The following is an 11,316-nucleotide window of genomic DNA, read 5'->3' as shown; positions in this document are numbered from 1 at the left end:
CAGAGAGACAGAAAGTGAGAAATCACCCCCCAGGGGGGATGGTCACGCCACAATCCCTTCTCCATTCTCCTCTTGGGATCTTGGGCACGCACGCACAAGCACCCGGCGTGAGTTTAAGCCACCGGGTCCGGGACTCAAACCACGGTCGACTACGTGGGAATGCAGCGACATAGCCATTACGCTAACTGCTGGTCCCGGGCTGTCTAGTTCTTGACCAGCGATGCTGACTGCCTCCTTAGGCAGAGGGAGCGAGAGTGCGTTCAGGGCTAGGGGAGGCATTCTTTCGGAGATCCTTCTCCTGCCAAGAGCTGTGCATGCCTCTGTCTCTGTGCCTCTGAGGAGGCATCTGAGACCTGGTTTCTAACCTGGGTGCCAGCAGCTTGCTCTCCCAAGCCCCCTAGCTCAGCTTCCTTGTCTATAGAGGAAGGATTGGGGGCCAGCAGGTGGCTTAGTGGTTAGGGTGCTGGACTATCCCCGTGGTAGACGGCGCTTAGAGTCCTGGCCCTAGATGTTTGAAAATCATGCCAGGCATGTGTGTGTACCCACAGTCCCAAAAGAAGAATGGAGAAGGGATAATGCCGAGACCTGCTAGGCAAAATGGGGTGAGGAGACCCCCCAGAGGGGGAGCAGCAGTGGACTTGGCAAAGAACAATTACACAGACACAGAGACACGCGAGTGAGGAAAAGCAGGGGTCAGGTAGACAGGACGTCTCCGATGGAGAACACACCTGAGCCGTCCCCAGGGTTATTCTTTTATAGGGTGAGGGGGTGGGAGACGCGGAAGGTAAAGCCAGGTGTCTTCTATCGGCTGCAGCTGTGGAGCGTCTTGCAGCCCTTGACCTGAATAAGCCCCACCTGGCCTTCCCTGGCGGAAACATGGTTTCCTTTCACCTCCGCCGGCTCAGCCTCAGCCCAGGCAAGCCTCTGCTCCGCAGGTCTTTAAGGGTCACCACGTCCAGCCCCGATTCAGCGGCTCCCACAGGATTGTGGCGTGGCCATCCTCCTGCAGGCTGCTTTCTCACTTCCCCTTTTTCTGTCTCTCAAGCACACACGCACTGTGGGAAAAAAAGTTTTAAAAATTTATTAATATATTAAAAAACATAAAAACGAAGGATCAGACTAGGGGACCTGTGGAAGGCCCCAGGTCTCCCTGCTGCTCCCCCAGCAGTGTGGAGCCCCCTGGTGGCCACGGCTCGATCCAGTAGAAGACCAGGCCAGCACCACAAGCCCTGGGGTAGGCAGGGCAGTGGCAGCAAGCTGGCCCTGGCCAGAGCTCCGGAAGTGGGGCCGTTGATGGTGCCAAGCAGAGGGGACCCACGGAGGTGCAAGGAGGCAGTTGTCTCTGCTTCCTGGCTCGCCGAGCTCTGGGATGGGGTCTAGGGCTGCCAGAGCCAAAGGAGGTCCCCAGCACCCGGGGCCTCCAGTACACAAGGCCTAGGAGCCCTCCTTAGAGGCCACTCTCCTCTCCCCGCCAGATCCAAGCTCATCCTCAAAGAGCCCGGCCTGGAGGACCTGGGCACCTACTCGGTGGTGGTCACCGATGCTGACGAGGACATCTCGGCGAGCCATACACTGACCGAGGAGGGTAATGCCCACACCCCATTGTCACCTCCCCACACAGTCAGACCCACACCCATAGTCCCAAACACGAGCACCCACAAGGCCAGAAGAGGCAAGGAAAATGAGAAAAATGGCAACTTCCGTGGCGAAATCCACTCATTCTTTCAGTCAGTCAATAAATGTCCACTGAGCACCCTCAGTGCCAAGTACTGCCCAAGGCCTGGGGGACCATGTGCTGAGCTCAACAGGCAGAAGTCCCTGCCAGGGGACCCACGGTCTTCTAGCCTCTTCCCCCCTACACTCTTGTTAAAGGCAAAGGTACCACAATTCTTTTGCCTCCTTAATAGCCCAAGGAAAAGCGCAGTGCAAATGTGATGATAAATCGCAAACAGCAGTTGCTCTGAGGAATGAGAAGGACAATAGGGAGTGGTAAGGACTGTGGCTCACCAGAGTGTGGATGCCTTGTCTAAAAGGTTCCTCGATGTTTGAGGAATTAGATGAAGTGAAGCCAGCGCCGGTGACCATTCTGGGTTCTCCCCTCTCCATGGCAACTAGGAGAGCCTGGCTCGTCCTGTCCACTGCGCGTCAGGCCCTCAGGCCTCGTTGAGAAGCAGCAACACCCGTGCTTCCACTACAGTTTCATAGTTGGCTGGCTGTCCAGTTGTGGAAAGTCATGTCCCCTCTCAGGCTGCAGGTTCCTCGTTTCCAAATCCGGAATTATAACCCAATTGCAACAACGTTTTTTTATGTGGGTACAATTAGACGATTCTGTACAAACTAAAACCATTACGAAAGTGAGGGGGTTCTGTGACTTTTTTGACTGGGTGGCATCTTTGTGACGGGGTTGACAAGGGACCAGGAAGCAGGGCTCCCCATGTTGACTCCCCCATACGGCATGTGCAGGCCCAGAGCTCAGCTCTGCAGAAGAGACTAGCACAAGGAAGCCGAGGGGACAGGGCAGCTCTCTGCAGAGCGGCCTGGGGACTTGCAGGCTGCGGGCTCGGCGTGTAAGCCCTCAGGCACCTGTGTGTCACAGTGGGCTGGCCGTCGGGGCCTGGATGTGGGCAGAGATGACAACCCACAGCACCACGTGAAGACTCATGAGCATGCGGAGCCTGGCACGGAGTCAGTGCTCCTCTGGGGCCTTGATCCAGGCTCCCAAGGGCAGGGAGAATATGCAGTCTTGGGGTGGCCAGCCGTAGCCCCAGGATTTCCCTTGGTGCCCCAGGGCCGAGGCCCCCAGAGCTCCTCATCGACCCCTGTAGAGCAAAGTGACTGGAAGTTGGAGTGGGGGCGAGGGTGTCTCGGGCTCCTTGCCCAGTGCGGGGCCCGGGGATGGTTCCGACGGGCCCCACTGCCTGCATATTTCATTCTGTCTGTCTTTGCCCGGCTCCTCCCTTTCCCCAGAGCTGGACAAGCTGAAGAAGTTGAGTCATGAGATCAGAAACCCAGGTAAGCCGTTCAAGCCGCCAGTCTCCCGCAGCTCCCAGGGGACCCGCTGGCATGTCCCGAGCAGAGACGAGTCAGGCCCAGAGCCAGAAAGGATCCCAGGAACCAGGGCATGGGGAAGGCATGGGGCCGGAGGGTCTGAGACCCAGGGAGTCCGTGACAGGAAAAGGGTAGCTGGCAGGGAGTGCAAGGGGTGCGGGAAGGAGAAGGGGCAGTGTCTCCTGTTACCTCTGGCTGTTAGTCGTTCGGGTTTAGGACTGGCCAAAACTCTGCTCCTCCCCACTGGCTAGAGGGGCGCGTGCTGTTCCGGGACAGGGGTCACAGACTTGGCCATGTGTTAGAATCACCAGGGAGCTTTTCGAAACGCAGATGTCCAGGCCACCCCCGAGACAAATCATGGTCTCTGAGGTCAGAGCCCAGGCGTGAGTGTCTGAGAGTCCGGGGGATCCGATGTCCAGCCGGGCTGAGTACCGCCGAGAACCACGGCCCCAAAGCCCTTGGCACGGACACGCCTCTGCAGAGATTGGGTCAATCTAGAGTGAGCGGAGGGAAAACTCTGCTCAGTCCTGCCCCCAGGCACGTCTTCAGGCATCAGAGTGTCAGCCGTGTGCTCAGGGCACGCTCGGAGGGGAGCAGGGCGCCTCCCACACCCTGCCCTCCTGTACCTCCCAGTGATCAAACTCATCTCTGGCTGGAACGTCGACATCCTTGAGCAAGGAGAGGTGCGGCTTTGGCTGGAAGTAGAAAAGTTATCTCCGGCCGCCGAGCTGCATCTGATCTTCAACGAGAAGGAGATCTTCAGCTCGCCGGTAAGCGGGTGCTCAGAGTCGCTAAGCGAGGCTCCCCTGCCCAGGAGGCGGCCTCACCGGTGGCTGTTCTCCAGAGGCCAGCTCCTGCCCCGAGTGTGCATTTCAGAACTGGCCACTAGCTTTGCCTATCCCAGTGATGGGGTGGGGGTGGGACACCTGACTCTCAGAACATGGTTGCAGTGGTGGTGGGGACACCAAGTGGGGCCGACAGGAAGGATGGTCTCATAATTTCCCATGCCCCTTTTCAACTCTCAAATGTCCTGCCAAACATTCTTCTTTTTTAAAAAAATTATTATTTTATTTTATTTATTATTATTATTATTATTTGGCTATAGGGCACATGTGGCCCCAGAGAGAGACAGAGAGAGAGAGAGAAGGAGAAAGAAAGAGAGAAAGCAAGCTGCCAGGTCCAGGACTTGAACTGCAGCTGGCCATGTGGGAGTCCAGTACCTCAACCATCACACCACCTGCTGGCCCCACTGCCAAACATTTTTAAGACGAAAAACCTACATTCGTGCTGATAATAGTATTGGTGTTTCAGTGGTAGAATTCTCACCTGCCATGCTGGTAATAGGCCCTGGAGCCAACTCTGTTTTAGGTATAAATACTAAGTATTTTCGTGCAATTCTATTGTTCGCTGAACAGCGAATTTTTATTCTCACTTTACCTATGTTCATCCATTTATTTTCCCGTCCTTGTACAGAATAGTGGCTCGGCGTTTTGTTTTCCTTCTCTTAAATTCAAACCAATTCATTATAAATCCGTGCAGACTGAGCGAGGCTGTCTCCAAGTTGAGAGACATTATTTTATTTTAAGTGACTTTTATTTCCTCTTCATATTCTAGTTTGAGTATTGCATTGATTTTCTTTTCAATCATATATGCAGATGGGTTGTATTAAAGTGAACCATATCCACCGACGCTCAACTGTTTTTACTGACAGACACGCAACTGTCATCTCGTGAGATTCAAACTTACGATTCAGTCTCGCAGTATTTGTACCTTTCATCTCCAGACGGCAAATCGGCCGTCAGAAAATGTGTGTTACAGAGGGGTCTCTGGTGCTCAAGGAAGAGAATGAGTTCTAGGTAGGGGCTGGGGACTCCTGCGCCCTATGGGTGACGTGACCTGGGGTGGCTCTCGTCACCTGCCTGTGCCTCTGTTTCTGCCTCTACAAGGGGCCTGCTTGTCCCAGAATCAAGGGGGAAAATACATTTGAAAGTTCTGCATGAAGATTTTGCAGAGATCTTGCCCCGTGGCATAGGAAGTGCCGGTGGCAGTTGGAACACTCGGTCGCCCCATAGAGAAACAAAGTAAAACTAGCTCACTCCCTCCTGGCCCACACGGGTAAAGCCAGAGGGAAGAGGGCCCTGACTCTGCTGCAACATGGTAAATGCAGAGTGCTCACTCTGGGCAGCGAGTATGCGGGTTTTCAGACTTTTTTAATATGCCTCTATAGTTTTTTTCCTATTAAATTAAAAAAAAAAGTAGAAAATAACCCAAACGCGGCACAGTACCAGTAGAGGATTTCTTATGAAGTTGCAATTAATTCAAGCATCCAGGGAGTTCGGGGCCAGGGCAGGGGAGCCCCAACCTCTACAAGCAGCAGAGGGTTACCCAGGCCCCCCAGTCTCTGAAGGCTGAAAACTCTGCACATGTCACCCCCAAGTTCAATCACATCTAAAGCATGTCCCCAACAAAGTTCCCAGAGAGGGAAAGTACAAAAAGACTCAGGGGGTCTGTTCTCCCCAGAATCGCAAAATCACTTTTGACCGAGAGAAGGGCCTGGTGGAGGTGATCATCCAGACCTTGTCTGAGGAGGACAAAGGATCGTACACCGCCCAGCTCCAAGACGGAAAAGCCAAAAACCAGATCACCTTGGCACTGGTGGACGAAGGTCAGCGAGCCCCACCCCTGCCCCATGGCCTACCCGTGGGCTCTCAGCTCTCCACTGTGGATGCTGAGCACACCCTTTCCACCCTGCCCTTCGCGATGTCCCCTCGCTAGCCCTGCACCCCCCTCGGCTCACCCAGCCCCTCCCTACTTGTTCAGATTTTTTTATTTTTGGAGAGGTTTTTACTATAGGGCTCGTGCTCTCGCTCGCCAGACAGAGAGAGAGACAGACAGAAAGCGAGAAATCGCCCCCCAGGGGGGATGGTCACGCCGCAATCCCTTCTCCTCCATTCTCCTCTCGGGATCTTGGGCACGCACACACACGCGCCCGGCGTGAATTTTTAAGCCATTGGGTCCAGAATGCGAACCGCGGTCGACTACGTGGGAGTCCAGCAACATAGCCATTAGGCTAACTGCTGGTTCCCACCTATTTGTTCAGATTTTGACAAGCTGCTGAGGAAGGCAGACGCTAAGAGAAGAGACTGGAAGAGGAAGCAGGGTAAGAGTGCTGGTGCCGTGCAAAGCCTTGGCCGCTGGTGGGTTCACAGGACCCCGCAGGAGGCCCGCTGCATTCAGTCCAGTCTGTCCTGGTGCCAACCGCCATGAGCACCTCCTGAAACTCTGCACCCTGGGTGCCTCCCTAGCTGCCCCCGTCCCTCTGGGGAAGGCTGCCCATCTCAGGGATGAGTTCAGCGGGCTTCCCCGTCTGGCCACCAGGTGGCACCCTGGCTGAGCCTGGCACTGTGTTCCCAGGTCCATACTTCAAGGAGCCTTTGCAGTGGAAGGTCACGGAGGACTGCCAAGTGCTGCTGATGTGCCAGGCAAGTCCCCCACCCTACCCAGTGGCTGTCCCTGCCCACCCTGCAGGTTCCATTCCCACCTGGGAGTGGCCCCAGGGAGACAGCATGCCACCCGGAGAGCAGAGCCACCGACCAGCACATCCGGGGCGGGGCAGTCTTGTCCTGCATCTCAGCCATTCCGGGGCAGGGGGTTCCTGGGGCACACACAGGGTCCGGAGCTCGAGGGCGTGTATTAGCCCTGCAGATCCTGTGCTCAGTACATGGGAGTACCGTTTTTACCTCACCTGCTCACAACCTCCTGTGACACGGCATAATCTTCCTGTGTGTGGATGAGAAAACATGTGGGGAGACAGCTCAGACCACGCAGCAGGGAGTAGAGCCCAGTGTTGGTGTTTCGTTTGTCTTGAGATCTTTGCCCCAGGGCATGTGCACTTGCAAGAGAGAGACAGAGAGAGTGCTGCCCCCAGGGGTGGCCATACTGCAATCCCTTCTCCATTCTCCTCTCACTCTGAGGCATGCACGCATATGCCCAGTGTGTTTTTCAAGCTGCAGGGCCCTGGACTCAAACTGCACAGTCAGCCATGTGGGAGCCCATGCCTTAACTACCGTGCCACCAGCTGGCCCAGAGCCCCGGATTTAACAGCGTCTATAAGGCTCCAGAGCCTGAGCTTTCTCAGTGTGCTCAGCCCCATTAGGTAACTGGGGAAGTGGGGGTAGGGGGTTTCCCCAGAAGCACAGTCATTACATAAACTCAGACGCCCACTATGTGCCAGACACTCTGCCAGGCACCAGGAAGCAGGGATGGGGGAAATGGTCTCCTTAGGCCTCTGAGAGCTCTCAGTCCAAGGCAGGAACTAGGAAACAACACATGTCCTGCTTGATCCAGAAGTGTGAAGGAAATGGATTAATCCTGATAGAGAGGCACTCTGGGGTGCTTCAAGGAAGGCTTCCTGGAGAAGGTGACATCTACCTGAGTCTTTAAGAAACATAGGCATTTACAAGGAAAAACAGCACAGGGAAGTGATCAGGAAGCAGACGAAGCCAGCAAAAGAGACGTATGGTGTGGGGAAGGGGTCTGATACTCGGCCTGAAAGCACACGTGTGTGTGTGTGTGTGTGTGCATGTGCGTGTGTGTGTGTGTATGTGTGTGTGCGTTTACTTAACAATAGAGAAAACCCAACAGAGTCTCGTTCCCCGCCTTTTGCAGGTGACCAACACCAAGAAGGAGACGCGCTTCCAGTGGTTCTTCCAGAGACGAGAGATACCCGATTTCCAGTACGACCCTCAGACCGGAGCGGGGCTTCTCTGCTTTGAAGAGGTAAGCCGAGGCCTCGCAGCAGCTGGCAGCTCCAAGCCAGGCAGTGCCCGAGGCTGCACCTGGGCTCGAGGGCAGCTGAGACCAGGCGGAGCAAGTGAGCCACTCACCGCAGGCACAGAACTGAAGGGGCACGAAGTAAACAAAAATAAGAGTTTGCATAATGTGCAGTACGAGGGATCTTCCAAAATATTCTTGGAAATGTATATTACATAAAAAGTGGGCATAGATCTTTTAAAATTGCATAAAAATAAACTCATTTCGGGGACCAGCAGGTGGTGTGGTGGTTAAGGCACTGGACATTCCCATATGACCAACCATGATTCAAGTCCTGGACCTGGTGGCTTGCTTTCTCACTTTCTGTCTCTCTCTCTCTGTGTCTCTCTGGTCAAAATAAAATAAGTAAATGAATAAATAAAATTAAAAATGATTTTTAAAAAATAAATAAAATAAACTCATTTCTTTAGTTCCATTTTTCCATGGATGTTCCAAGTTCCCTCATGCTTTTTACTTTAAAAAAAAATTGTCTAGGTTTTTCCCAGAAGGCATTTGTACTCACTAGAGAGAGACAGAGAGAAACCGAGAGAGGGAAAGTGAAAAAGCACCTCTCTCGGGGAGAAAAGGGGGATGGCCACACCGCAATCCCTTCTCCTCCATTCCCCTCCTGGGATTTGAGCACATATGCACACCCACCTGATTTTTAAGCTGCTGGGTCCAGGACTCAAACCGCAGAGTTGGCCATGTGGGATCCAGCGCCTTAACCACCAGGTCACTTGCTGGCCGTGAACCGTCTATTTCTGCTCTAACTCCCTGCACCCCACCCCTTCCTCAAGCCCAGGCGAGCCCTGAACTAGGACTCGAAGGGCTCTGGGGCTGGCAGAGCCTTAGAGACCAGCCGGCCCAGATGAGAAAACTGAGGCCCAGAGAGCAGCAGGGCGTTGCCCGAGGTCCCAGAGCTCAGGGCAGGCCTAGAGTCCAGGCTCTGATGTGCTGATCAGTCCTTCCGGAACCTGTGCTACACCGCCGTCTCTCCTCCCTCCCCCAGTTTTCCAAAGGGGACACTGGGACTTACAGAGCGGTGGTTGCGGATGACCGAGGGGAGGACAGCAGCATACTGGACCTCACGGATGAAGGTAGGAGCTGGAGACAGGGGCGACCAGGAGGGCTGTGGGCTCGCACGGGAATGAGACCGCCACACGACCTGAGGAGTGAGACTTATGGGATCCCCTTGTCACTTGGGGACATTGAAGCACAGAGAGGTTAAGTGACTCACCCAAAGGCGCACAGCTAGTCGGTGGCAGCGGCCTGGTCTGTGTGACTCTGACAGCCGCAGAACACACAACGCAGGCTTGGAGACCTGAGCCTGAGTCACTCCCCTGCCCCAGGAGGGCCTGGCTTCTCCTCAGGCTGGCTGCCTTGGCCTGCAGGAAAACTGTCAGGATGGCCCACTGCCCTCTGTCCGCTGTGCCCCCTCTGCCCCACCCTGGGCTGAAAACCCAAGCCACGAGAGTCTCCCGCTGGGCTCCGTGTACCCAGAGCTGCTCACGAGTCCCACCAGCCTTTTCCAGGACGCCTCCAGCCCATCCCTGGGGAGCCCTGCACCAGCTGACGTTTGTCCCTGTCTCCTTCTAGCCCTGGATGCCATCTTCACGGAGCTGGGCAGGATCGGTGGTAAGCCAGCTCTCTGCCAGCCCCGCCTCGATGCCAGCGATCTCCACTGGAATTCTCGCCCGCCTTGGCTAGTGGGGTGGGTTTGGTTTTCCACCTCACGGCCTGGGAGAGAAGCTCCTGCCTCCTCGCAGGACTGTGGCCTCCTGCCCACCGGGAGGGGCGGGAAGGCTGGCCCCAAACTGTGCTGCCACAGGTTCTTGGGGAAGCCTCACCCTTCTCTTCTGTCTCCCAGCCCTCTCTGCAACCCCTCTGAAAGTCCAGGGGACAGAGGAGGGGATCCGGATCTTCAGCAAGGTCAAGTATTACAACGTGGAGTACATGAAGACCACCTGGTTCCACAAGTAGGTCGGCCTCTCCCTGGAGCCCCAGCCAGGCTGCAGGAGCCAGCGCCTTCCCCTAGGGCCTTCCCTCCTCCCATGCCCATTGTCCCAGCAGAACCCAGCCCCAGGGGTTAGCAGATCCCAGGGTCTTCCACCATTCCTACTGTCTAGAGAGGACACTGGGGATGGGGAGCCAAGAGGGCTTTCCTGAGCTTCCCCAAGGAAGATGGTACCCATGTTGGCAAGATGATCTTTATGGAATATCCATGGCCACAGCAGAATCACAGTTTCAGAGCAGCATCTGGAAGCTGGGGAGATAGGGATGCAGGAGCAGGAAGAACCAGGCAGCCAGGTGGGCACGGTGCTCTTGTGGGCCTCTGTTACGTTGGCAAACTCGGGCAGCCAGGCTTAGGCAACAGGTGCTGGCAGAGGGCCCTGTAGGGTGATGACTAGCTGAGGGACAGAGCTTGAAGGCAAGATAAGCAAGGCACCCACAGAGACTCAGCCAGGAGCTTCGTCACCCTAGATAGCTGGAGAGTAGGCTTTTCCCAATGTGTCTTATCACGTGCGCTCCTCAGCCTTCTGGGGCAGACATGCCTGCACCCATTCTATGGTGAAATTTGTCAAGTAAGTGAGGGCCACGGCCACATGGCTGTGGGGTTCCGAAAGGTTAAGGAAGGGTGTCTGTAGGAAGAAGCCCTGAGAAGGTTTACGGTAAGAACAACGAGGTGAGGGCATGGCCCCAAGGGTGGAGGAAGTGGCGGTGGCTGACCTTGAAGAGTAGGCCCATCACAAATGCAGAGTCAGCTCTGGGCTTGTGGCTGGTGTGCTGCGAGATTTGATGAATGAACGAGTGGTTGGCTAAGGAATGGAGGGCCAGTGGGTATTTACCGAGTGCCTGGTGAAGGGCCGCCCCTCACCCCCCACAGCCCCTGGATCTAGAAACCAAACCCCAGGAGAGTCTGGGGCATGGGAGGCTGCACGGCCACACGGCCAGCTGCACCGTGCCTCTGCCCTCACACAGAGACAGACGCCTGGAGAGCGGCGACCGGGTGAGGGCCGGCACCACGCTGGATGAGATCTGGCTCCACATCCTGGACCCCAAGGACTCAGACAAGGGCAAGTACACCCTGGAAATAGCAGCCGGGAAGGAAGTCCGGCAGCTCTCAACGGATCTCTCGGGGCAAGGTGAGCTGTCGTCCACCTGTCTGTGCAAAGCCCTGTTTGAAGAGATCTCGTGGTTGGGGCCAGCAGGTGGTGTAATGGTTAAGGCTCTGGATTCCCATGTGGTTCACCACGGTTCAAGTCCCAGAAATGGTGGCTTAAAACTCATGCCAGGCACGTGTGTGTGCGTGCCCAAAATACCAAGAGGAGAATGGGAAAGTCATGGTCAGGGCTAGCAGGCAGTGTGGTGGTTACGGCACTGGAGTCCCACGTGGCAGACCATGGTTCAAGTCTTGGACCTGGTGGCTTGCTTACTCTCTCTCTCTCTCTCTCTCTC

The 11,316-nt window shown here is 55.5% G+C and overlaps 1 protein-coding gene across 1 annotated transcript in view; it reads left to right on the top strand.

Moving 5' to 3' along the window:
• The window catches only part of MYOM3 (myomesin 3), a 76,031-nt gene that overhangs the window by 58,925 nt on the left and 5,790 nt on the right, over positions 1–11,316 (top strand). Inside the window, exons 23-33 of the mRNA XM_006159470.2 lie at positions 1,476–1,585; positions 2,968–3,012; positions 3,682–3,818; positions 5,569–5,713; positions 6,149–6,208; positions 6,463–6,530; positions 7,717–7,827; positions 8,870–8,957; positions 9,457–9,495; positions 9,728–9,836; positions 10,840–11,003. Coding sequence (XP_006159532.1) covers positions 1,476–1,585; positions 2,968–3,012; positions 3,682–3,818; positions 5,569–5,713; positions 6,149–6,208; positions 6,463–6,530; positions 7,717–7,827; positions 8,870–8,957; positions 9,457–9,495; positions 9,728–9,836; positions 10,840–11,003 — 1,076 coding nt within the window. The remainder of the gene's footprint in view (positions 1–1,475; positions 1,586–2,967; positions 3,013–3,681; positions 3,819–5,568; positions 5,714–6,148; positions 6,209–6,462; positions 6,531–7,716; positions 7,828–8,869; positions 8,958–9,456; positions 9,496–9,727; positions 9,837–10,839; positions 11,004–11,316) is intronic.

The sequence above is a fragment of the Tupaia chinensis genome, unplaced genomic scaffold, assembly GCF_000334495.1.
Source record: "Tupaia chinensis unplaced genomic scaffold, TupChi_1.0 Scaffold000628_1, whole genome shotgun sequence".
NCBI lineage: Eukaryota > Metazoa > Chordata > Mammalia > Scandentia > Tupaiidae > Tupaia > Tupaia belangeri.
Note: the sequence above shows the minus strand (reverse complement) of the source record. Positions and strands in the feature narration are given on the sequence as shown.